We start from the raw sequence: 26,031 nt of genomic DNA, 5'->3' as shown, positions 1-26,031 counted from the left end.
GAGTGAGGAGGGATGGACTGTAGTCACCTCAAATTGGAAGCGGAGAGGTGAGACTTCATAGCTGGACACTATTTAAATGCTTTTGCTCAGGTTTTGACCTTAACTGGTGTTATTGCTGGACATAAAATCACTATTCCCTGACACATCTTGACTGTTGTAAGGAGAGGGACAGGCGAATTGGTGTCTGGGGTTCGAGCAGTTTAAGGGACCTCTCGGGGTTAAGAATACCCCCCCCTCTCTCCCTTTTCAATTGTTTTTTTTTTTTTTTTTTTGTCGTGGGGCTCCTCCCCCCCATCTCTGGTAGACTCTCCCACGGGTGGAGGGACTAGGCTGAATTAAAAACGGGGGTACTAACGAGAGGGGCAAGGAAGAAGGGAATGATGAATAAAGCAGCAGCTAAGTCAGGAAAAGGGGGAGCACCTAAAACCCCGAAGGATAGGACCACTAGCAGCACAATAAAACAATATATGTCCCAAAGAGCGAGCCCAAGAGGGGGGGACTTAGACGCCCAAGAAGGATCAAGGACAGAGAGAAAAGGGGGAACCCCAAACAAAGGGGAAGATAAGAAGGCGCAATCAAGAGAGATTTCCTTTATGGAAGGCGAGACGGAAAGGAGCCGGGGGGAAGATAGTAGAACGAGTGTCCAGATTATTTCTAAAGGGGAACTGAGTGACATGCTCCAAAAGATGGAGAATGCAATAAAATCAGAAATAGGCCTGGTGAGAGCAGACCTGGGAAGTCTCTTGGAAAGGGTAGAAATAACGGAGAAAAGAACAGATGAATTAGAGCTGGAGATGAGTAATCTGAAAGAGCAATTAAAAATTTCAAAACAAAACCAGAAGAAAATTCTCTATAAGATCGAGGATCAAGAAAATCGAGATAGAAGACAGAATTTAAGACTCCGCTCCGTTCCAGAAAATAAAGAAGAAGATCTGAGGAAGATTGCCTCCATAATTCTGGGCCCACTCCTTGGAGAAGGGGCGGTAGTGTTCCCCAAGATAGAAAGAATCCACCGAGTTGGAAGATTATATAATAGAGAACCTCAGAGGCCTAGAGATGTAATAATCAGATTCAGTTTCTTTGAAGATAAAGCGACAATTCTATCTAAATTGAGATCTAAACCCCCTCTGAAATTTGAAGGATCAGAGATTCAGGTGTATACGGACCTTGCGCCTGAAACGCTAGCAAGGAGAAGACTCTTGAAACCTTTGCTAACTCAGATGAGAGATCAAAACATAAAATATAACTGGGGGTTCCCAGCTTGTCTAATGGGCTATAAAGATGGAAGAACAGCAAGACTAAGGTTCCCCGAAGAATTGAAAGACCTTTGCGATAAGCTGGACATACAAGAGCCAAAATTGCCGGGTTGGGAGGAAGAGTAATCTGGTCTATTCAAGGGGGAGAAGAGAGGAGAGGGGGAAGGGGAGGGGGGATTTGGGGTGTGGGGGGGGGGGGACGGAGGGAGGAGGGAGGTGTGGAAGTAGGCTTGGCGTAAGAAAGGGGGATAAAAGAAAGAAATGTAAGAGGCCATTCTGGGAGGGGGATGGGGCGGTGGGGAAAAGTGGGCGAAGGAGCCAATGTGGACTCCGGCCTATCCCTTCCTGTTAGTACCATCACGTAGGAAGGGGTGGGGGGGCACGCTCGAGGTCTCACCTCAAAAAAAAAAAGGAGATTCGCTACGCTCTATGGTATCCATGGCGTTGGGCGAATGGGGGGCCAAAGGGTGGCCGAGAGGGATGGGAGAAGGGGAGAGGAAAGGGAGTCTGTGCACAGGGTTAAAAAAATCTAAGGTTAACATAGTAAAGCAAGTTCAATCCAAGAAATATGCAATGAGATGAGGAAGCTAAATTTTATGACCTATAATGTCAAAGGTCTTAACACGCCCAGGAAACAACATAAGATTCTGGAGGAATTGGGGAGACACAAAGCGGATGTGGTGTTTCTCCAAGAAACCCACTTGACATATGGTTCTAACACTAAGTTGTGGTCAAAAGCTTTTCCAAACTGGTTCTATGGGGACTCATTCACTAAAAGGGCAAGAGGAGTGGCAATAGGAATAGCAAAGGAGGTGAATTTTAAAGAAGAGGAGAGATTAACTGACCAAGGGGGAAGGTATATCTTTTGGAAAGGCTCCCTTGAGGGATGGTAATGTATATTGGCCACTGTGTATGCCCCAAACAAGGAGGCTAGCGGTTTTTTAATAAACACATTGGAAAAATTAATGGAGTTCAAAAAGGGGGGTTTGGTCCTGATGGGGGATCTAAACCTCTGTATGGACCCAGAGGTAGATAGTACGTCGCGTGCGCTGGGGAAGATGAACGGGAATCTGAGAAAGCTACAACGGAAGTTTCATTCCTGTCAACTGGTGGATTTATGGAGGATCATGAATCGTAAACTGAAGGATTACTCGTTCTACTCCCCAGTGCACGGGACGTACTCTAGGATTGACTACATCTGGATTGAGCATTCACTCCTTGATAGAGCCGTAGAATCCAAGATAGGGACCATAACATTGTCGGACCATGCTCCAGTTAGTATGGAATTGTATGTCTCTAATACCCAATGAGTCCCATTAGCGTGGAGATTAAATGAAGACCTAATACAGGACGAAACAAATCTAAGAATAGTAGAACAGGAATTAAAACAATACTTTCTAACAAACGATACAGGAGAGATCTCCGGGTCCTCCCTGTGGGAGGCCCATAAGGCCTATATTAGGGGGATCTTAATAAAACTGGGAGTAAAGAGGAAAAGAGAAACAAGGGAAGAAATCAAAAAACTAACTGAAGAATTATATGAACTGGAGCAGGAGCACAAGAAAGGGCTAGGCCAAGATAAGAGGGTGTACCAAAACTTAATCCTAAAAAGAGAAGAACTAAAAAATCGGATAGATAGAGAAACCAAAAAAGTATTTTATAAAGTAGCAAAAGAAAGATATCAGAGTAGGAATAAGAGCAAGACTTCTAGCCAAAATCATGCGGAGAAAGAAAGCTAGAAACTATATAGAAAGAATTCAAAATAGCAAAGGAGATATGGTTCATACAACAAAAGAAATAGGGGAATCCTTTAGGAATTACTATAAGGATTTATATACAGTTGGGAAAAATAAAACCCAGGAGAGATCCCATAAAATAAAGATAGGAGAATTTTTGAAAAAAGCAAATCTCCCTAGGATCACGGAGAACTGTAAGGATGATTTAGAAAGCCCTATAACGATAGAAGACTGGGGGAGTCAGCTTCGGGGAAAAGTCCGGGTCCGGGTCCTGATGGATTCACTTCCCTTTATTATGAAAAATTTAAAAACATACTAACCCTTAGACTTTGTGAATATATGAACGGGCTGGGCACGGAGTTTGAGCTAAGTAGGGAGGCGCTGAAAGCTGAGATCACGGTTATTCCAAAAGAAGGGAAAAATGCTACGATTTGCTCTAGCTATAGGCCAATATCGTTGATTAACACAGATGTTAAATTATATGCTAGAGTTTTAGCTAACCGGTTGAAAGAAGGGATGAGCGAATGGATACACCCAGACCAAGTAGGATTCACCCCAAAAAGAGAAGGGAGGGACAATGGGGTGCGTACTCTCCTCCTTCTGCACAACATCAAGGATAGGGGGCTCCCAGGTCTACTCTTGTCTATAGACGCAGAAAAAGCGTTTGACAGAGTGGACTGGGGGTTCCTGTTCCAAACTCTTAAACATCTGGGATTGGGTCCGAAGATGATGGGATGGATCCGTGCCTTGTATAACCACCCTACGGCCTCGATAAAAATCAACTGGTCCTTTTTGGCCACTTTCGAAATGGAAAATGGGACAAGACAGGGTTGTCCCCTGTCCCCCCTTCTCTTTGTTCTCTCCCTGGAGCCACTGCTCTCTGTGATCAGGGAGGACCCAGATATAAGCGGATTCTGGGTTGGAGACGAGGAGCATAAGGTCGCGGCTTTTGCCGATGACATGCTGCTCTTCGTAGCCAACCCCAGAATCACAGTGCCAAATGTGTTGAAAGTACTTAGACAGTACGCGGAGGTGTCCAACTTTAAGATAAATTTGGCAAAATCCGAAATACTGAATATTAACATAGAAAAAAAAGAAGAAAGTAAGTTGAAAAAAGAATTCCAATTGATATGGAAAAAAGAAAATAAATTATTTGGGCATAAAACTAGCAAACTCATTAGGGAAGATTTATAAACTAAACTTCATTCCACTACTTAATGAAATAAAAGCTGAGAGTAAAAGGATAATGGGTAAGCCTCTATCGTGGTTTGGTCGCATTAATGCTATAAAAATGACTCTGTTGCCAAAAATCATTTATAAGCTACAGATCCTTCCATTGGCAATACCTCAGTTTTATCTAAAGAAACTTAATTCAATCATAATGAAAACAGTTTGGAAGGGTAGAAGGGCAAGAGTCTCTTTTGATATTATAAAACAGGAAAAAAAAAAGGAGGCTTGGCAGTTCCCGACATTCAGGGATATTACAAGACAATATTGGTGTCGAGGGCGATTGAGTGGGTCAGAGACAATAAACACAAGAGATGGGTGAATATAGAAAATAAATTAAGTAAGATACATTTAGGACACATAATTTGGAACCCCCCACATTATAGATTACTAGACGGAAGTACACACACACTGACGAAGGTGGTTATTAGAGCGTGGGACACAATATATAAACAAATAAACAAGACATTTAATTCTCCTTTAATTTCACTGAGGGAAAATGATTATTTTGCACCGGGGAAAATTATAATAGGTGGTAACTGGATTAAGAAGGAAAAGGCACAGTTAAGAGACATAATAAAAGAAGGAAAGATTGTTCCCTTTCACGAATTAAAGCACAATAGAGAAGCCTGGGCGATAGATAGATGGAGATACCTCCAGCTAAGCCACTTTGTTGATCGCCTGCCACGGCCAATAAGGTCCGGAAAAGAGCTCTCAGAGTTGGAGAGGCTGTGTCTGGCGAGCAACACGAAGGGTATAATATCTAAAATTTACAAAATGGGGCTGAAGGCAGGTAGGCAGGAGGCACCTCCATACATCATAAAATGGGAAAGAGAATTAGGATCGCAGATAGATAGTAACACTTTAAGAAAAATATTGGAACTGGCCCATCGTTCGTCGATCGACACCAATGTTGCTGAAATGAACTACAAAATCTTGGCAGGGTGGTATGTTACTCCTGACAAAACATGTAAATACCAAAGGGATAAGACATCGGAGTGTTGGAGGGGATGCAAAGGAGTGGGCAATATGGCTCACATATGGTGGAACTGCCCAGAAATTAAAAGATACTGGGAAAAAATATTGGGGTTCATCAAGGAAATAACAAAGACAGAAGTAAAAGCAGACCCCTGGACGGTATTACACCATGGAATAGGAGGGGAGGTTAAAAAGTATAGAGAGTCTTTGGTTCCACACTTGCTTAATGCGGCAAAAAAAACTATACCAAAAAAGTGGCAGATGGTAGAAAGTCCATCAATATGGGACTGGGTCAACGAAGTAGAAGGTATTCGCCTAATGGAAGAAGGGAGTTATGGGAGAGATGGCGATACAATATGAGAGAATAACAACTGACAGTGTTGGAATTAATTTAAAAAACAGTGGAGTATCTCTGAGGGACTGAAAATTAGATTTAATTAAAGAGAATAAAGTTGACCAAGGGTGCACAGATAATGGGGGGGGGGGGGAGTGGGAGGGAGGGGGTAGGGGGTAATGGTGAAGGGGTGGGGTTTGGGGATTATATGGGGTAGGGTTGAGGTAATAAGATGAAGGTTAAGACCTCTAGTATGAATTTTATTTGTTTCTTCTTTATACGCTTTTTTGATAATAAATGTTTTGCATATCCGCTAACTAAGCTACAATGATGTGAAAGGTTGAAGGGACGTGGATGACACTGATAAGGTGGATTAAGTCTCTTATAAGATTCACTGAGGTAGCAAAAAAAAAAAAAAAAAAAAAAAAGAAAAGAAAAAGAAAAAAAAAAGGAAAAAAAGAAAAAGAAACCCTTTCTATATGTTCAGCCAGTGTCATGAGTTTAGTACTTTTAGGAGTATAAATTACTCTATGGCCTTGGAGGACAGGATTAAAGTGCCAGAATCACAGCTCTCCCCATCCCTCCATATTCGTGCACAGAAGCAGAGGCGGACTGACCCATCGGGCACTCGGGCATGGACCGAGGGCCCGTGCTGCTAAGGGGCCCATGAGAGCCTCTGCATCTGCAATACATGCAAGGAGAAGGGATTCAGGACGCGTCTGTGATACCTCTCACAGCGCGCTGCTCCTTGCCAGCTCCTCCTTCTCTCCCGTCCACCCCAGGTGCTTGTACATGACATCACCTGGGACAGACGAGAAGACGAGTGTGTTCTTCACCCACACACTGTGTCCTCCACCCACCCACAGTGTCCCCCTGTGTCCTCCACCCACGGTGTCCCCGTGTCCTCTACCCATCCACAGTATCCCCCTGTGTCCTCTACCCACCCACAGTACCCAAGGTTTAACTTACCTTTTACTTACCTTTACCAGGTTTGATTGACAACTTCTGTCTTTCATGAATCCATTTCACAGGCCTCTTTCTCTATCACTCCGCTTTCTCTCTCACCCCGCCTCTCTCTCACAAACCCCCCCCTCTCACTCTCACACCCTCTACCCCCCTCTCTCTCTTTTACACCCTCTACCCCCCCCCCCCACACACACACCTTCTACCCCCTCTCTCTCTTTTACACCCTCTACCCCCCCACACACACACCCTCGACCCCCCTCTCTCTCTTTTACACCCTCTACCCCCCCCACACACACCCTCTACCCCCCTCTCTCTCTTTTACACCCTCTACCCCCCCCACACACACACACCCTCTACCCCCCTCGCTCTCTTTTACACCCTCTACCCCCCCACACACACACACCCTCTACCCCCCCTCGCTCTCTTTTACACCCTCTACCCCCCCCACACACACACCCTCTACCCCCCTCTCTTTTACACCCTCTACCCCCCCCACACACACACACACCCTCTACCCCCCTCGCTCTCTTTTACACCCTCTACCCCCCCCCACACACACACCCTCTACCCCCCTCGCTCTCTTTTACACCCTCTACCCCCCCACACACACACACCCTCTACCCCCCCTCGCTCTCTTTTACACCCTCTACCCCCCCACACACACACCCTCTACCCCCCTCGCTCTCTTTTACACCCTCTACCCCCCCCCCACACACACACCCTCTACCCCCCCTCGCTCTCTTTTACACCCTCTACCCTCCCCCCCCACACACATACCCTCTACCCCCCTCGCTCTCTTTTACACCCTCTACCCCCCCCCCACACACACCCTCTACCCCCCTCTCTCTCTTTTACACCCTCTACCCCCCCCCACACACACACCCTCTACCCCCCTCGCTCTCTTTTACACCCTCTACCTCCCCCACACACACACATACCCTCTACCCCCCTCTCTCTTTCAAAACCTCTATCCTCCCTCTCTCACACCTTCTAAACCCCCCCTCTCTCTCACCCTCTTTGCTCTTACCCTCTCCTCCCTGACCATCTCCTCTTCCCCTTTTTACTATCTCTCCCTCTTTTTTTTCTCTCTCTCTAACTTCTCCCGCTCCTCTTTCGCCATCGCTTTAGCCATCTCTTCTTCTTGCCCTCTTTGCTCTTACCCTCTCCTCCCTGACCATCTCCTCTTTCCCTTTTTACTGTCTCTCCCTCTTTTTTTTCTCTCTCTCTCTTCTCCCGCTCCTCTTTCTCCCTCACTTTCGCCATCTGTTCTCTCGCCCTCTTTGCTCTCACTCTCTCTTCCCGTGCTTTCTCCTCTTCTCTTCCCTTTTTTTCTCTCTTCCTCTCCTCTAGTTCCCTCTCTCTCATCCGCTCTTCTTTAGCCTTCTCTTTTCTCTCCAGCTCTTCTCTCTCCCTCTGCTGCTCTTGTCTTCTCTTCTCTTCTCTCTCCCTATATTCTCTTAGCCGCCTCTCTCTCTCCATTTCCTCACTCTCGTCTGAATCTTCTTCACCTCCAAAGCTGGCGGTGCAGTTGATTGTGCAAGGGTTCTGTGGAACAGAAAATAAAAAGGTTTATTAGTCAATATAATACAGGACCATCACCTTTCAGCTACATCACAGACAGCCTGTCACTTCTGCAATACTTGTTATTATGTCATTTATGATTTATGTGCTTCCCCAAAAATTCTAGTTTTTATCAGGAAAATATATCCATAGAGGAGATCATCCTGATAGGTGGCGGGGAATTCTGTGTACAGCATAGGAACCCTTTGTATATGTTCAGCCAGTGTCATGAGTTTAGTACTTTTAGGAGTATAAATGACTCTATGGCCTTGGAGGACCAGAGCGACCGAATTAAAGTGCCAGAATTACAGCGCCCCCCCATCCCTCCGTGTTCGCGCACAGAAGTGAACGCATAAGTAAACGGTATTCGAACCACACATATGTGGTATCACCACAAACATTGGAGTGAGAGCAATACTTCTAGTGCTAGACCTCCTCTGTAACTATAAACAGGTAACCTGTAAAGGCGTTTAAAGCGTCGCATATGGAGATTTTTAAGTACCGTAGTTTGTTGCCATTCCACGAGCGTGCACAATCTTAAAGTGTGGCATGTTGGGTATCTATTTACTCAGCATACCATCATCTTTCAAGTTTTTAGAAAAAAAATGGGGGTAACTATTGTGTTTTGTTTTTTATTTATTAAAATCTATTTGTTCTAGAAAAAAAAATCAGTTTGATTTACTGTGTGACAAATTGCAACAATCTCCATTTTATTCCCTAGGGTCTCTGCTAAAATAAAATGTATAATGTTTGGGTCATAAGTAATATTCTAGCAAAAAAAAAAAATACTGATTTAAACTTGTAAACAAAAAGTGCCAGAAAAAGCCCGGTCTTCAAGTGGCTAAAAAACATTCCCCAATTACTATTCATCCTCTAGAATAAGCGATATGCCATTGCCAATTTGGGTACAGTGTTGCACGACTGCGCAATTGTCATTCAGTGTGTGAGATCGCTGAAAATTGGCCTGGGCAGGAAGGGGGTGAAAGTGCCCAGTAGGCAAGTGGTTAAAGATCTGTAATTTGACACTGGCCAATTTCTTATGAACTGTACTTGTGTCCCCCCCCCCCCCTCCCCCATAGGAAGAATGGTCTCCAGCTACCTAGAAGGCTTTGTTCTTCCTCTAGTCCTAACCTGCTTGCTTGTGAGAGGCTGCTAGTTATCTAAGGAACTACCTAAGCAGTATAATTTTTAAGGGTACTTACGTTTTTCATCCAGTTCCACACAGGACTTATGAGCCAACCCAGGAGATTAGTCAGATGTGTCACTGGGTTTAAAGAAGGGCAACGCCAATAAGGACAGCAGCAAAACCGACATCCGACTTCTGCCTCCTCGGTCTCTTCGCCGTCGTCTTCCTCTTCTTCAGTCTTTTCCCCGTGTTTTGCGGGCGCCCAGGCGGCTCGTATTCCCACTTTATGTTTTTTCTCTGCCTGTTCTCCATTCTCTTCTACTTCATCGCTTTCTTCTCCTCCACAGGCTTTCTTGTCCTCCTCATCCTCTATCAGAAACCGCACCGCTACATCTATAACCACTAAGTCACACGGCTTGATGAACCCCTTTTTCCAGTTTCCCTTCTCCCCTTCCTCCAATTCCCCCTCTCCTTCCTTTGTTTCCTGTTCCTCCCTCTGGTCTTCCATTTCCTCATTGGGCTGTTCTTCCTCTTCCTCGCTCTCATCGGGATCTTCCTGCATATCTCTGCAGGCGATGAAGCAGCCGCATAGGTGACCGTACTGAGGAAAAGAGAAAAATAAAGAATTCATTAGTCTTTAGAACACAGGAGTATCACCGTTCAGCTACATCACAAACAGACTGTCACTTCTGCAATGCTTATCAGTTTAGGGCTTTATGTCATTTATGATTTATGAGTTTCCCCAAAAATGCAAATTTTTATCAGGAAAAGGTCTCCATAGAGGAGGTCGGCCTGATAGGTGGCTGGGACTTCGGTGTACAGAATAGGAACCCCACAGGTGCTTTAAATCAGAGTCAATGGCTTGGTATTTTGGACAGCTATTTTATCGAAGAGAAATTCCCAAAACATGGCATGTTGGGGGGGGGGGGGTACTTGAGGACAGGGTTGAGATCCACTGCTCTATGGGACTACCTAAGCAGTATCATTTTATAGGGTAAAAGAGGAAGGACTCCCTGGTGCCGCACAGCCATGAAGTCTAATAATAGTGATGAGTGGCAACCTCAGCTAGGCCACGCCCCCCAATGCATTTCGCTTCGCCCCCCTCCCGGAGCTTAGCCATGGGGATGGAGATCCCATGCGTGTGGGAAGTATTTATGCATCATCGGTCAGTCACTCAGAGTGTGTAAAGGGCCGGAACGTGTGTACAAGCTGTTAGGGAGAGATGGTGAAGTGAAATAAAAAGTGCAGTGAAGGGATGGTGAAGAAGAAATGTGAAAAAAAAGTAATAATAATAATAATAATAATAAAAATGAAATTGAAAAATAAGAAGTAAAAATGGACAAAATTAAAAAATAAATATGAGAAATGGATGCAATAAATAAAAAAAAAATATATATATATATATATATATATAGTAAAAAAAAGGAAATAAAGATTAAAAATTAAAAAAGAAATAAAATAAAAATGGACAAAAGTAAAAAATAAATATGAGAAATGGATGTAATAAAAAATAAATACGTGAAATGGATGTAGTAAAAAATAAGTATGAGAAAAAAAAATAAAAAGTAAAATGCAGATAAAGGGTGGGAAGGGATGTTAATAAATGTAAATGAGAATAAAAGGATAATGAAAAAGGTGAATGGTGAAGAAAAGAACAATGAAAAAAAAATGATGATGTTAATGTGAAAATGTCGTGTATATGAAATAAAGAGAATGTAAATGCCAAAAAATGCTGTGTGAGGGAATGATAAAAGATGTATTGAATAGGGCATGGGAATGAAAATGTGTGTGAAGAGAAAAAAAAAAACAGTGAAAAGAAGAACAGCTGTAAAGAACAAAATAATAAAGCCCAGCCCTAGGTAATGAAAAAAAATATGTGAAAATATATACAAAGGATGAATTAAAAACTTTAGTATGGCAAGAAAAGGGCTGGTAGCTTCTACTCCCTACTAGACCCTTTAAAAACAAAAACTTGTATAGGGAACTTACTTTGTTTACCAGCTTGAGTATAGGTCCCAAGACGAAATTCACAATTCTCATTGGGTGTAAGAAACACAAACATTTAGCACAGGAATCGCAGCAATTGCAGCAACGGCAGCACTGGCAGCACCCGCAGCACCCGCAGCATTCCATGCACTTGCAGCATGGGCAGCACGGGCATCTCGGGCAGCACGGGGAGCACCGACAGCCCTCGCAGCACGGGATGCCCCGGCAGCATTCACAGCGCACGGCCTCTTTGTCTTCCTTGTATTTTGAGGGAACAGACATGAGGCTGGTCGTCCATATATTCCATTTCTTTTTCTCTTCAGCCGTCTTTGCTTTCTCTCTTTCTTCTCTTTCTTTCGCTTTCTTGTCCTCCTCTTCATTCATCTCACCCTCGTATGACCACATGATCCTCAGCCTCCCTTCATCACAAATGGGGATCTTGCACTCTCCCCTTCCCTGCTTTTCAAACTCCTATAAGAAAAAACAAAACAAAAAAGGTAAGTGTAAGGACAGATTCTAAAGGGGAACTCTACTCATTCTTTAAGATTTGGATGGAGCGGGGGAGGGGAAGGGTTCAAACTTTTCCAAAGGTTATTATTGTGCTCTATGCCCTGAGTGGGAAAGTTTCCCTTTTGCTTCCTATCATCCCAGAAGGAGAAGAAGTCAGCGGAATTCTCCCATCAGGACTGCAGACAGCAATAAAAATCCAACTGAGGTTCTAACCCTTTCCCCATCTGAAATGCAGGAACTGCCTTGGTTGGTGTTCTGCTTTAATCGCTTCAGGTCCGTCCTATAGAAGTTTTACTGCTACAGAGCGGCACCCGCGCATCAGATCGCCTACTTATATATATATATATACGTGACCCGACACTTCTGGGTAGGGGGCGCTCGCTGTGATTACACTCGATGTACCCGATGTCCTCCGCCACCCGCCGATCGTCAGACAAAACAGCTCTGACGGAGGGAAGGGATGGAGTTTGTGTTCCATCTCTTCCCCTAGTGAAAGCACCTCACACGGTATGGTACAACACTGGCTAGGCACACAGTTTACCCATTGGTCGCCCCTGATGTTAACCCCTTCCCAGCCAGTGTCATTAGTACAGTGACAGTCCTCATCACTGTACTGGTGTCACTGGTCCCCAAAAAGTGTCAAAAGTATCAGAAGGTCCACCGCAATATCGCGGTCCCGATATAAGTCGCTGATCGCCGCCATTACTAGCAAAAATTTAAAAAAATATCCCAAAGTTTGTAGACGCAATAACTTTTGCGCAAACCAATCAATATACGCTTATTGGGATTTTTTTTTTTTACCACAAATATGTAGCAGTATACATATTGGTCTAAATTTATAAAGAAATTATATATTTTTTTACATTTCCTATTGGATAGCTTTTATAGCAGAAATTTAAAAAAATATGGTTTATTTAAAAAAAAAAACGCGCAGAGGTAATCAAATACCACCAAAAGAAAAGTCTATTTGTGGGGGGAAATAAAAGGACATACATTTTATTTGGGCACAGCGTCGCGCGACCGCGCAATTGTCATTTCAAGTAACGCCGTGCCGTATCGCAAAAAATGGCCCGGTCATTAAGGGGGTTAAGTGACTAATATTATTCGATTTTTAAAGCATCTTTACAAAGAATTACTACTAAGAAAGCATTTAAAAAGTAAGAATCTGAAGATCCCAAATACAGGAGGGGGGGGCGGGAAATTCAGGGGGAGGCTTACGATTTGTACCAACTCTGCAGCTGCACAAGGACCCCCTGCGACTTAGGGGCTCATCTATACAAAGTACATTAAAGTTTGTGCTCGGGAAGTAGGTAAATGCCCCCCCCCCCAAGGGTCCTAATCACTATTCACCCCCCTGGAATTAGTGTTCATTTAGCCGAACTAGAATATTTTTCGTTGACTAAATTACCACTATTTTAGTCAACTAAAATAATTCAGCTGACTAAAAATACAACTAAGATGGCATTTTGATCAAAAGTCTAGGACTAAAACTATATTGAAAAATGTGACGTCTGAATGAACACTGGCTGGAATAAGCGCCAGGACCAGATTCTGCCATCACCGCTCATCCCCAATTCTCCAGGAAAGGAACGTTCATTAAAGATGTTCCTCAACGAGGAGACACGACTTCCAGCTATTCAGAGGGGTTCCCTCTCCCTTCCTCTGCTGTAGTTGGTACAAGCCTGTACTTTATACACACAGGACTTTCCTCACCAGGGATACCCAGAACTAAATCACTAGAACATGACAGGATACTTACCATGGAGAATGCAATGTTCAGATCCTTGACCAAAACTACCAAATCCTGAGGGATGGTAGTTTGTTCCTCCATATATTCCTCCACCACTCTGTTATCTCTTTGCATTCTTGCTTGCATCTTCTCTAAAGAAAGAAAGAAAAAAAAAGATGGTAAGTTAAAGTACAAATTTTAAAGTGGAACTCCACTCAAAATGTTTTCTTGTAGATTTGGATGGAGTGGGTAAAGGGGTCAGATGTATCCAAGGTTTCATTGTTTTCTATGTCCTGACTGGGATAGTTTCTTCTCACTTCCTGTCATCTCAGCAGGAGAGGAAGTGAGCAGAATCCCCCCAGTGGGGACGCAGACGTCAGTAACCCAAATGAAGTGCTAACCCGTCCCCATTCCATTTGAAACGGTCTTGCTTTAACATTATAATAATACAATTTTTAAAAGCATTTTCTCCTGAACCCTGCATTCTGTGTGCAACGCACCCCTGAACTCTGTGCGTAACGCACCCCTGAACCCTGCACTCTGTGTGTAACGCACCCCTGAACTCTGTGCGTAACGCACCCTTGAACCCTGCAGTCTGTGTGTAATGCACCCCTGAACCCTGCACTCTGTGTGTAATGCACCCCTGAACCCTGCACTCTGTGTGTAATGCACCCCTGAACCCTGCACTCTGTGTGTAATGCACCCCTGAACCCTGCACTCTGTGTGTAACGCACCCCTGAACTCTGTGCATAACGCACCCTTGAACCTTGCAGTCTGTGTGTTATGCACCCCTGAACCCTGCAATCTGTGTGTAATGCACCCCTGAACCCTGCACTCTGTGTGTAATGCACCCCTGAACCCTGCACTCTGTGTGTAATGCACCCCTGAACCCTGTACTCTGTGCGCTACGCACACCTGAACCCTGCACTCTGTGTGTAATGCACCCCTGAACCCTGCACTCTGTGTGTAATGCACCCCTGAACCCTGCACTCTGTGTGTAATGTACCCCTGAACCCTGCCTTGTGTGCATAGAGCACCCCTGAACCCTGTACTCTGTACATAACGCACATCCGAACCCTGCACTCTGTGTGTAATGCACCCCTGAACCCTGCACTCTGTGTGTAATGCACCCCTGAAACCTGCACTCTGTGTGTAATGCACCCTTGAAACCTGCACTCTGTGTGTAATGCACCCCTGAACCCTGCACTCTGTGTGTAATGCACCCCTGAACCCTGCACTCTGTGTGTAATGCACCCCTGAACCCTGCACTCTGTGTGTAATGCACCCCTGAACCCTGCACTCTACGCACCCCTGAACCCTGCACTCTGTGTGTAATGCACCCCTGAACCCTGCACTTTCTGCGTAACCCACTCCTCATTCCTGCACTTTTGGCAAAGTGCACCCTTGCATTTTGGACACCAGGGCAGGTGGGAAGGGGTTAAACTACAAAACATGGCTGCTACTACTGCAGTCCCAGTGCTGTCAATAAGTATTACAGCCTTCTAAACCGTCATAGATACAATGTGCGCAATGAATATAAAGACTTTTCCCAGTAATTGATATCACAACCCCAGCGCTGCAGATAAATATTTCATCCCTTTTTGAGCCCCGATCTCTCCATATAGAGGACCTGGCATCCTTTACTTCTAATACGAGGGATGTTCAGGAATAAAAGTGATGTGTGTGGTGGATTTGGGGGTCTGTGTGGAGCTCCCCTCCCCCTGTAGTGTGTCAATGGAAGCTCAGTGGGGGGGGGGCTGCTCCTGGTCCATTCCCATCAACTGTCAATGTAGAGGAAGGACAGCCGACAATGGAGGCCCCATAGTAAGCTTATAGGTGACATCATCACCCGGGTCGGGTATTTGCAGCCGTTGTCGGCGACCTCTCCTCTACACCGAGGCTGGAGTGATCATGTGACCCGACCCCGAGCGGCTTCAGAATAGGCAAGTATACGGATCTTTTCTTTACAGTGTTAGATAGAACAGGGTTCAAATTGGGGGGGGGGGGGGGGTGTAGGTTTAGCCTTAGTTAGCTTTTACCTGAACTTCAAGAAAACAAGACAATAATACAATTTTATATATTGGAGACCACAAATAATAAGGGGGAAAGAGAAAATAAGACACTTACCAATTAAATTTGTTATCCAAATGAATTCAGAATCCAACTATGAAAAATCTCTTCAAAATCTCTTTGAACGCTCAAAGTAAGTCTAGAATAATTCCTACACCGGCAGAGAGAAGAACAAAATTGTTAGTTTTTTTTGTTTTAATTCAAGTTATTGTAACAACAACAAAAATAAAAATAAAAATAATAATAATAGTGTTTGTGTTGTCTAATCTGTGCCTCTCTAAACTGTAACAAATCCTGGCTGACCCTCCCCGGTACACACATTGGTGTGAATGGAGCCCAACACGTGTTGGCCACACATTTAACCTATTGGACCGCCCCTGATGTTAACCCCTTCCCAGCCTGTGTCATTAGTACAGTGACAGTGCATATTATTATATATTTTGTAGCTCTGATCACTGTATTAGTGTCACTGGTTCCCAAAAAAGTGTCAGGTGTCCAATTTGTCCGTCGCAATATCGCTGATCGCCGAGATTACTTGTAAAAAAATAAATAAAAAATCCATACAAATATCCCATAGTTTGTAGATGCTATAGCTTTTGCGCAAACCGATCAATTAACACTTTTTTTTTGCACAAAAATATGTAAGAGGAATACATACTGGCCTAGGTTGATACAAAAAAAAATCTGATTTTTTTTTTTACAGTTTTTTAAATGGATGTTTTATAGCAGAAAGAAAAAAATGACGTCACTGACAATTATATAAAAAAAAAAAAAAAAAAAAAAAAAAAATCAGATTTTTTTTTACATTTTTTTAAATGTATATGTTTTATAGCAGAAAGAAAAAAACAACATCACCGACAATTTTATATATATATATATATATATATATATATATATATATATATATATATATATATATATATAAAATAAATAAATCTGATTTTTTTTAACATTTTTTTAAATGGATATGTTTTATAATAGAAAGAAAAAAACGATGTCACCGACAATTATATAAAAAAAAAAAAAAAATCAGATTTTTTTTTTTTTTACATTTTTTTAAATGGATATGTTTTATAGCAGAAAGAAAAAAATGACGTCACCGACAATTATATTAAAAAAAAAAAAATCTGATTTTTTTTAACATTTTTTAAAATGGATATATTTTATAGCAGAAAGAAAAAAAAACGACGTCACCGACAATTATAAAAAAAAAAAAAATCTGATTTTTTTTTTTTTTTTACATTTTTTCAAATGGATATGTTTTATAGTAGAAAGAAAAAAACGTCACCGACAATTATATATATATATAAAAAAAAAAATCTGATTTTTTTTTTTACATTTTTTTAAATGGATATGTTTTATGACAGAAAAAAAAACAACGTCACCGACAAATATATTAAAAAAAAAAATCAGATTTTTTTTACATTTTTTTAAATGGATATGTTTTATAGCAGAAAGAAAAAAAAATTGTTTTTTTGTTTTATTTTTTTGTTTTTTTGTTTTCTATAATTGGTCATTTTTTTGATTATAGTGCAAAAAAAAAACAAAAAAAAAACGTTTTTTTTTAATTGGATGTGTTTTATAGTAGAATGTAAAAAAAATAAATAAATAAAAAAAAAACATTTTTTTTGTTTGTTTTCAAAATGACCGAAAGTGACACTTTTTTTTTTTTTGGGACCAGTGACATCTATACAGCGATCAGAGCTAAAAAAAAAAATAGCCACTGATTACTGTGTAAATGTCACTGGCAGGGAAGAGGGATAACACTAGGGGGCGATCAAGGGGTTAACTGTGTTCCCTCGTGTGTGCCCTGGCAGCCCATTTCTTTCTATAGATTTCTCTCTATATTATCTTCTATGTATTATTTCTATATTTATGTCATGTCAGTGAATGATTCGCCATCAGTGAAGAACATTCTATGGATAATTGTATGTAGAACACAGAGCAACAAATACAACGTACCTCTCTCTACCGCTCTCCAGACTAGAATGACTCTGGCACAGCTCCGCACTGACTATAAACGACTGAGAAAGGAGCTTGCACTGTGACGTCACCAGTGTAGCAATCGCTCAGGCAGGGACCTCCCATATATGGGCATGCTATTTTTAGACTCAAAAAGAGCGACCGTGTAAGATGTGGAAAAAAAAGTCACGTGACCATAAGGAGCGGACCCGATGGTGAACTAGTCTCTGTTTACCCCCATCAGGCTCCGCCCACTCTTACCAAATCTCGGCCATGGGACCTGGTCAGCGTGAGGGGAGGGGAGGGGCCCGCCCCCCGCCCGTCCCTAAACACCGCCCACAGACGATAGTGTCTTCACATCTCCCTGTCCCCGCCCACCCTAAACACAGCCCTCCTCCCCCCCCGGCCGTTCATGTGCGGAGGGAGGGGAGGTGTCTCAGTTAATGTAATGGAGTCTCCTCTTATTGGATGATGGATCTGATGCTGCGCATGGAGATTCATAAACAATCCACCATATCGATCATATCCAGCCTCCCCGGGGTGTTATCTGCCACCCTCTGCAATCTCTAGCGCCCTCTCTGTCTCCTCCAGGAAGCGCCGCCTGCAGACAGATTATAGAGGGGGGGCGGAGCTTCCGGCAGCCGCGGGACCTCAACCCAGGAGGGGTGCATTGATGTACATAGAGGGGAGGAGTCCTGCTACAAGAGGGGAGGAGTTCTGCTACAGGAGGGGAGGAGTTCTGCTGCAGGAGGACACCGGATGTGTGGAGAAGGGAGGGGCGCTGACAACTGGAGTCACAAGCCATCAGACAGTTACAAATCAGTGGGCTTGCTATCAGACAAGTTTTTTTTTTTTTTTTGGTTGAATATTCAACACAGAAAAACTAAATATAACATAATGTAATATATAAAATAATGATTACACAGAGTTGTCACACAAACATCACCCTCTACAACATTTAGAATGCGGTGTGATTTTGTGATTTTACTGTGCAAATTTAAAGGGGTGTTCCAGCCGGAATTTTTTTTTTTTTAAAAGTCAGCAGCTACAAACACTGTAGCTGCTGACTTTTAATAAGGACACTTACCTGTCCAGGGCACCCGCGATGTCGCCCCCCCCCCCCCCCCCACCGAGGCCATCCCTCGTATCGGGTGCCGGCGCCGCCATCCTCACTAAGGCTTCACTGCCCGTTTCCTACTGCGCATGCGCCAGTCCCCCGGCGATTTGTGAATGGGCGGCTGTCTTCTGGGACACACACAGGTCCCAGAAGACGCTGCGCCCAAATTTCCCCAAAAACAATGTGAGGGGGAGAAGAATGAAGATCACCACAGAATAGGAAGTGGTAGATTAGAACGATCTGCCTAGCAACAGGCATTTCTGGTAAGTAAAAAAAATTTTTTTTTTCAAATGTTTTTTAATGTATTTTAACCGCTTGGCATCCGCGCTATAGCCGAATGACGGCTACAGCGCGGACCTGAATTCCCGGGAGGCCATCATATGACGGCCTCCCCTGTGCACGTGCCCTGCGCACGCCCTGCAGGGCGCGCGTGGAGCGCGCTGTGATCACCGAGTCACTGAGACTCGGGTGATCACCGATCTGTGTAAGGGGCCGGTCCCGGCCCCTTACCATGTGATCAGCTGTCAGCCAATGACAGCTGATCACATGATCAAAACAAAAGCTCTGTGATCGTTTTTTTTTTCTCCTCGCGCTGACAGTGCGAGGAGAAAAAAAAGCCGATCACCGGCTCAGCAGCAAGGGACATCGGTCCCGAAGAGGAGGAGGCAATAATGCCTCAATTGTGCCACAATTGTGCCAACAGTACCCACTGACAGTGCAACCTGACATTGCCACATCACAGTGCCCACCAGTGCCACGTATCAATGCCCATAAGTGCCACCTATCAATGCCTACAAGTGCCACCTATCAATGCCTACCATTGCCACCTAACAATGCCCAGTGGTGCCAATCAGTGCCACCTAGCAGTGTACAAGATCACTGCCCATTATTGCCACCAATCAGTGCCCATCACTGCCACCCATCAGTGCCCATCACTGCCACCCATCAGTGCCCATCACTGCCACCTATCAGTGCCCATTGGTGCCGCCTCATCAGCGTACATCAATGAAGGAGAAAAATTACCCTTTTAAAAAATTTTATAACAAAATATAAAAAAAAATAATTTTTTTTTTTTTAAATTCGGTCGTTTTAAATTTTTTTAACAAAAAATAAAAACCGCAGAGGTGATCAAATGCCACCAAAAGAAAGCTCTATTTGTGGGGAAAAAATGATAAAAATTTCATTTGGGTACAGTGTTGCATGACCGCGCAATTGTCATTCAAAGTGCGTCAGCGCTGAAAGCTGAAAATTGGTCTGGATAGGAGGGGGTTTTAAGTGCCCGGTAAGCAAGTGGTTAAGGAGCATTTTTATGTTTTTTTTTTTTTTTTGGGTGGACCTCCGCTTTAAAGATACAGAGCCCCAAATATCAACCCATTGGTTAAACAGTGACATTTTTCCAATACTTTTAAATGTGTCAAAAACAAAATCTCCCATTGGGCCAATACGTTTACAATGCAGATGTGTCATACACACCCTGCTCTATGATATCTTACAATATGGTATGATTTTAATGTGGAAATTTAAAGATACAGAGCCCCAAATATCAACCCATTGGTTCCAAACTGACTTTTTTTGTAATACTTCAAAATGGTCAGAAACAAAATCTCCCATTGGACCAATACATTTACAATGCAGATGTTACATAGTTACATAGTAGGTGAGGTTGAAAAAAGACACAAGTCCATCAAGTCCAACCTATGTGTGTGATTATGTGTCAGTATTACATTGTATATCCCTGTATGTTGTGGTCATTCAGGTGCTTATCTAATAGTTTCTTGAAGCTATCAATGCTCCCCGCTGAGACCACCGCCTGTGGAAGGGAATTCCACATCCTTGCCGCTCTTACAGTAAAGAACCCTCTATGTAGTTTAAGGTTAAACCTCTTTTCTTCTAATTGTAATGAGTGGCCACGAGTCTTATTAAACTCTCTTCTGCAAAAAAGTTTTATCCCTATTGTGGGGTCACCAGTACAGTATTTGTAAATTGAAATCATATCCCCTCTCAAGCGTCTCTTCTCCAGAGAGAATAAGTTCAGTGCTCGCAACCTTTCCTCATAACTAAGATCCTCCAGACCCTTTATTAGCTTTGTTGCCCTTCTTTGTACTCGCTCCATTTCCAGTACATCCTTCCTGAGGACTGGTGCCCAGAACTGGACAGCATACTCCAGGTGCGGCCGGACCAGAGTCTTGTAGAGCGGGAGAATTATCGTTTTATCTCTGCAGTTGATCCCCCTTTTAATGCATGCCAATATTCTGTTTGCTTTATTAGCAGCAGCTTGGCATTGCATGCCGTTGCTGAGCCTATCATCTACTAGGACCCCCAAGTCCTTTTCCATCCTAGATTCCCCCTCCCCCCTCATACACACCTCCCTCTATGATATCTTACAATACGGTATGATTTTACTGTGGCAATTTAAAGATACAGGGCCCCAAATATCAACCCATTGGCTACAAACTGACATTTTCGCAATACTTCAAAATTAGTTCGAAACAAAATCTCCCATTGGACCAATACGTTTACAATGCAGATGAAGAGGTGGAGCTCTGAGAGGAAAAGGTGGAGCCTAAAGAGGAAGGGGTGTGGTTTTAGAGATGACAGGGCGGGTCTTAAACAGGAAAGGGTGTGGCCTTGACAGGAAGGGTGGGTCATAAATTAGGGGGTGCACAACTTTAGTCAGGCCTAGGGCAGCACAAAGCCTAAATACACCACTGAACAGAGGACTATAGTCAGTGCTGGGTTTAGGAGTACTTAATGCACAGAATGCAGGGGACAGGAGTGTAATGCACAAAATGCAGTGGACAGGAGTGTAATGCACAGAATGCAGCGGACGGGAATGTAATGCACAGAATGCAGCGTACAGGAGTGTAATGCACAGAATGCAGAGGACAGGAGTGTAATGCATTGAATGCAGGGGACAGGAGTATGTAATGCACAGAATGCAGGGGACAGGAGTGTAATGCACAGAATGCAAGGGACAGCAGTGTAATTTACAGAATGCAGGGGACAGGAGTATAATGCACAGAATGCAGGTGACAGTAGTGTAATGAACAGAATGCAGTGGACAGGAGTGCAATGCACAGGATGCAGGGGACAGGAGTGTAATACATAGAATGCAGGGGTCAGGGGTGTAATGCACAGAATGCAGGGGACAGGGGTGTAATGCACAGAATTCGGGGGTGTAATGCACAGAATGCAGGGGACAGGAGTGCAATACACAGAATGCAGGGGAAAGGAGTTTAATGCACAGAATGCAGGGGACAGGAGTGTAATACACAGAATGCATGGGACAGGAGTGCAATGCACAGAATGCAGGAAACAGGAGTATAATGCACAGAATGCAGGGGACAGGAGTGTAATGCACAGAATGCAGGGGACGGGAGTGTAATACATAGAATGCCAGGGGCAGGGGTGTAATGTACAGGATGCAGGGGGCAGAAGTGTAATGCACAGAATGCAGTGGACAGGAGTGCAATACACAGAATGCAGCAGATGGGAGTGTAATGCACAGAATGCAGTGGACAGGAGTGCAATGCACAGAATACAGGGGACGGTAGTGTAATACATGGTGTGCAAGGGACAGGGTTGTAATGTACAGAATGCAGGGGACAGTGGTGTAATGCACGGAATTCAGGGGACAGGGGTGTAATGTACAGAATGCAGGGGACAGGAGTGTAATGCACAGAATGCAGGGGATGGGAGTGTAATTCATAGAATGCAGGGGATGGGAGTATAATGCACAGAATCCAGGGGGCGGGAGTGTAATGCACAGAATGCAGGGGACATGAGTGTAATGCACACAATGCAGTGGACAGGAGTGCAATGCACAGAATACAGGGGACGGGAGTGTAATACATAGAATGCAGGGGACATGAGTGTAATGCACAGAATTCAGGGGACAGGAGTGTAATGTACAGGATGAAGGGGCAGAGGTGTAATGCACAGATTGCAGGGGATGGGAGTGCAATGCACCGAATGCAGGGGACAGGAGTGTAATGTACAGAATGCAGGGGATGGGAGTGCAATGCACCGAATGCAGGGGACGGGAGTGTAATGAACAGAATAAATCCTCCTCCACCCCCCAAATCCTCTGTCCCAGCACAACCCCCCCATTCTAGTATAAACCCTCCCCTACCCAATTCCCTCTCTCGAAATCCCTCCAGCACAAAAACGTATTAACTTAACACCCCAAATGTAGGTCGCAAACGCAGTGCATTTGTCTGCTCCGGATCGAATGCTACAGTAATACTATGTGATCCATTTGCTGTGCATCTTTTAAAGTAGTGCGTGCACTACTTTTGGTGCGGTCTAGCGCAATTTGAGCTCATTTCATATGAATGGGCTGAAATTGCACTGCACAAGTACCACATGTGAATCACACAAGAACACACAGGTGTGAACCAGCCTTGGTTCCTGGGATCAGTACCGGATCAAATACTGGCACTTGGCTCCACTAACTTCTCTGGCAGGAAGGCACTAGCATGGGCACCTGAGGCAATAGCCCGGCATCTCTTGTGGGGTGCCTGGGGTCCCAGGTGCCATTATTACCCCCTCTACCAGCATCTCTTTGATTGGGGGGGAGAGGATATGTGATATGTTCTGGTTGGGTAGAGGTATGGATTTTATATCCAACCCCCCTTCTAACACAAGTCCTCCCCTTCTTTAATGCCCCCTAGCACATAGGGCACATCCCTCTGATCCCTGTGCTAGTGCTTCCTTGCTGGACAAGTCCCTGGGGCCAAGTGCCAGAACTTGATCCGGCACAGGGCTTTGCTCCGGCACTCAGGCATGATTCGCCGGGACTTCGGGATTTACATCAAATCCTGGGACGGTCCCAGCGAATCTGGGACGGTTGGGAGGTATGCATTATGGTTCACAGCTATTTTCTGAACTTTGCATTACATACTACTGACTCCCTCACTCTGCGTTACATACTACTAACCTCTGCGTTACATAACACTGACCCCTGTACTCTCCCTTACACACTACTGACCTCTGTGTTACACACTCCTGACCTCTGTACTCTGTGTTACTACTGACCCCTGCATTCTGCATTAGATACTACTGACCTCTGCCCTCCGTTACTTTCTGCATTACAACTGACCTATGAACTCTTTAATTCTTGCTTTTATTTTAATGCAGCCTTGCTAGGTCATCTCATTTAAAAAAGTGAGGTGCACCCTTGGGACCTTTGATTTCTTCACTGGTTTTCAGGTAGATCTCTACCACTTCAAGGTTGCCAGTCCCTGAGTAAGGGTACAGCTACGTTCAGAGTTCCAATGCTATTCTTGTTTTGCTGTTGGAAGATTTAGTATTTTGTATTATCCTTTTTTTCCTTTAGTACATGCTACCATAGCGCAGGTCAGCTGTCTAATTGTAGAATTACACAGGAGATCCTTGGATAATGCAGCCACAGCTCTCTCACATCTCCCTGCTCCTAGATAATATCTAAAGTGGAAGGTTGGCGATCAGCTGATGGCTTGTACCAGGGGAGACTCACCTAGACTAAAGTCTTTAATCAGACTTCCAACATGCAGTAATTAGCAGTGCCTGGCGGTGTTCAGACCAAGCAGACTGTGAGATGAATTCTGCTGAAACATAATTACTGGAACTGAAGATGCAGGGAATATTGAGCTGTGTGCATCAGGGACTGCAGGGTGGTAGATGGAGAGAAACATGATTGTATCCACTGAAAGAAATGGGGGAACTTTTATGCATAAGGATATCATTTCTACTTCTGTTCTTGGGCAGCATAAAGGCTAATAAATTGTCAACTGGCCCCTAGGCAGATTCAATTTTTTATTACTGAGTCAATACTAACAAGGCAGCTTTGCCTACATTTTTGAGATTTTTTTTAGATAATATAAAAATATCCTATCTTGTTTGTCTGTAAAGGAACACAGGAAAGGTTCCTCAAGCGCTTTGCCTTGTTCTGTCTTTTAGTCAGGTGGACGTTCTACACTGTGTTGATAAGATTCTGGCTCCTCGCTCCACAGTTGCAGTTGCTTTGCTTGATCAGGGGGATCAGAAGCCTTCCTGGACCTATGGCTTAAAGTCAGAGATAGGCAGGATGGGTCTTCACCTGGATCCCGCTGCACCAACTCTAGCGACATCTCTTGGCTTCAGAGAGGATGCATTACCTTCATTCTCATTTATGTCTGGTTGTTTCCATCATAACAGCCTAAGGCCAGGGTCTAAATCCAATTCCCTGCCTACCCTTGTGGGAGTGTTTCCTATTCATCTTATCCCTTTGGTCATGTTGAGTTTGTGGGATTAAATTCCTGTGTTCTTTGGCATACTCAGGAGAAAGTAGTATTAAACCCTCAGAATTGTTTTTTAGTGTAGCACCCTCTACCTTAGGTAGGTAGGTTGTGCTAGAGATAGTTGTTTTTTGTTTTTGTTTTTACAGCCAGTGCAGGTAAATTTAGGCAGGCCTAGGGCTGTTTGTTTTTGATCTGGGGGCTTGGGAGTGGTTTAGAGTAGCAGCAGGTGACTGATATGTACTTCCTCTCTCTGGTGCCTCCCTCTGTTTCTAGAAGGTTCTGGAAAAAGAGGCAGGGAAGAGGATTGGAGTGGCATGGAGTATCTGGAAGCCTTGTCCAAACCCCAAACTAGGATTGGCAGTAGGGTTGCCACCTCATCCCTTTAAACCCGAAAAACATATTATTACACAGGTTTTGAGGCTAATTTAATGCAGATAAGGCACCAAGTGAGTTTAATTACCACCTTAATCAGCCACAGAACCTGTGTAATTAATGTGTGTTCAGGTTTAAAGGGATGAGGTGGCAACCCTAATTGGCAGGGGGCAGGCCTCCCATGTATACTCAGGGTCAGCCTGCTGTGGGGGTTGTTGTTGGGTGGTAGAACTGAGCGATGGAGTGTTAGGATGTCGGGGCCTTTGAGGGAGCCCCCCTTTCTGGGTGTGGCAGGAAGACCTTGGGCCTGGAACTCGGTAGCTGGGAAGGAACCTCTCCATACAACATAACCAAGGGTTGTCCTGAACAGGACCAGGAGAAGGACAGCGGGGAACATTGCCGGGCAAGTCGTCAGGAGGGATCCATTTCGGGGTCGGTGAGTGACAGTCAAAGTGAGAAGATCTGGTGGAGACATGCCAGGAATGGATGTAGAGCCAGAGGAGGAGACTGTGATGTTGCTGGTGTATGAGACAAGTTGCTGCAGCCAGGAGGGTTGGCAGGACTTGGACAGGACTGACTGGGACCAGTAGTCCACCAAGAATCAATTAGCACAAAAGATACTCTTTTCATCGCTATTGGTTGCTACCTCAAAGGGGACCACAGACTTCTGCCAGCAAATGGCGGATATTGAACAGTTATTCATAGTGAGGCCTAACCATGCGCTAGTGGTGCAAGGAATCTAGGATTGCGCAGTAGAGAAAGTGGAGATTTAAAATATTTTGTTCATCTGACAAGATCAATTATCTGGGCATCCCATGTCCCTTTTCCCCATCCAAGTTAAA

The 26,031-nt window shown here is 44.1% G+C and overlaps 1 protein-coding gene across 2 annotated transcripts; it reads right to left on the bottom strand.

Annotated features, from left to right (window-relative positions):
* Positions 1-7,475: 7,475 nt before the first annotated feature.
* On the bottom strand, positions 7,476-17,657 carry LOC141126820 (uncharacterized). Of its 2 annotated transcripts, XM_073612812.1 has the most exons (7): positions 17,441-17,653; positions 15,536-15,629; positions 13,439-13,560; positions 11,401-11,640; positions 11,173-11,265; positions 9,260-9,784; positions 7,480-8,042 (listed from the first exon to the last, which is right to left on the bottom strand). In XM_073612812.1, exons 3-7 carry the CDS (start codon positions 13,553-13,555, stop codon positions 7,590-7,592), a joined length of 1,428 nt encoding a protein of 475 aa, XP_073468913.1. In that variant the 5' UTR covers positions 13,556-13,560; positions 15,536-15,629; positions 17,441-17,653; the 3' UTR covers positions 7,480-7,589. The 2 variants fall into 2 exon arrangements, with proteins under 2 accessions (XP_073468912.1, XP_073468913.1); XM_073612811.1 differs by having other exon boundaries at positions 7,476-8,042; positions 11,173-11,640; positions 17,441-17,657.
* Between the last annotated feature and the right edge of the window lie 8,374 nt (positions 17,658-26,031).

Source organism: Aquarana catesbeiana, linkage group LG02 (assembly GCF_042186555.1).
Source record: "Aquarana catesbeiana isolate 2022-GZ linkage group LG02, ASM4218655v1, whole genome shotgun sequence".
Lineage (NCBI taxonomy): Eukaryota > Metazoa > Chordata > Amphibia > Anura > Ranidae > Aquarana > Aquarana catesbeiana.
Note: the sequence above shows the minus strand (reverse complement) of the source record. Positions and strands in the feature narration are given on the sequence as shown.

Coding starts and splice junctions, on each gene's coding strand:
- LOC141126820 (XM_073612811.1), bottom strand. CDS start 13,555: ATGCAAGCAAGAATGCAAAGAGATAACAGAGTGGTGGAGGAATATATG. Junction 9,785..11,172: donor TACTCAAGCTGGTAAACAAA/GTAAGTTCCCTA, acceptor TCTTTTCCTCAG/TACGGTCACCTATGCGGCTG. Junction 8,043..9,259: donor TGTGGAACTGGATGAAAAAC/GTAAGTACCCTT, acceptor TCTGTTCCACAG/AACCCTTGCACAATCAACTG.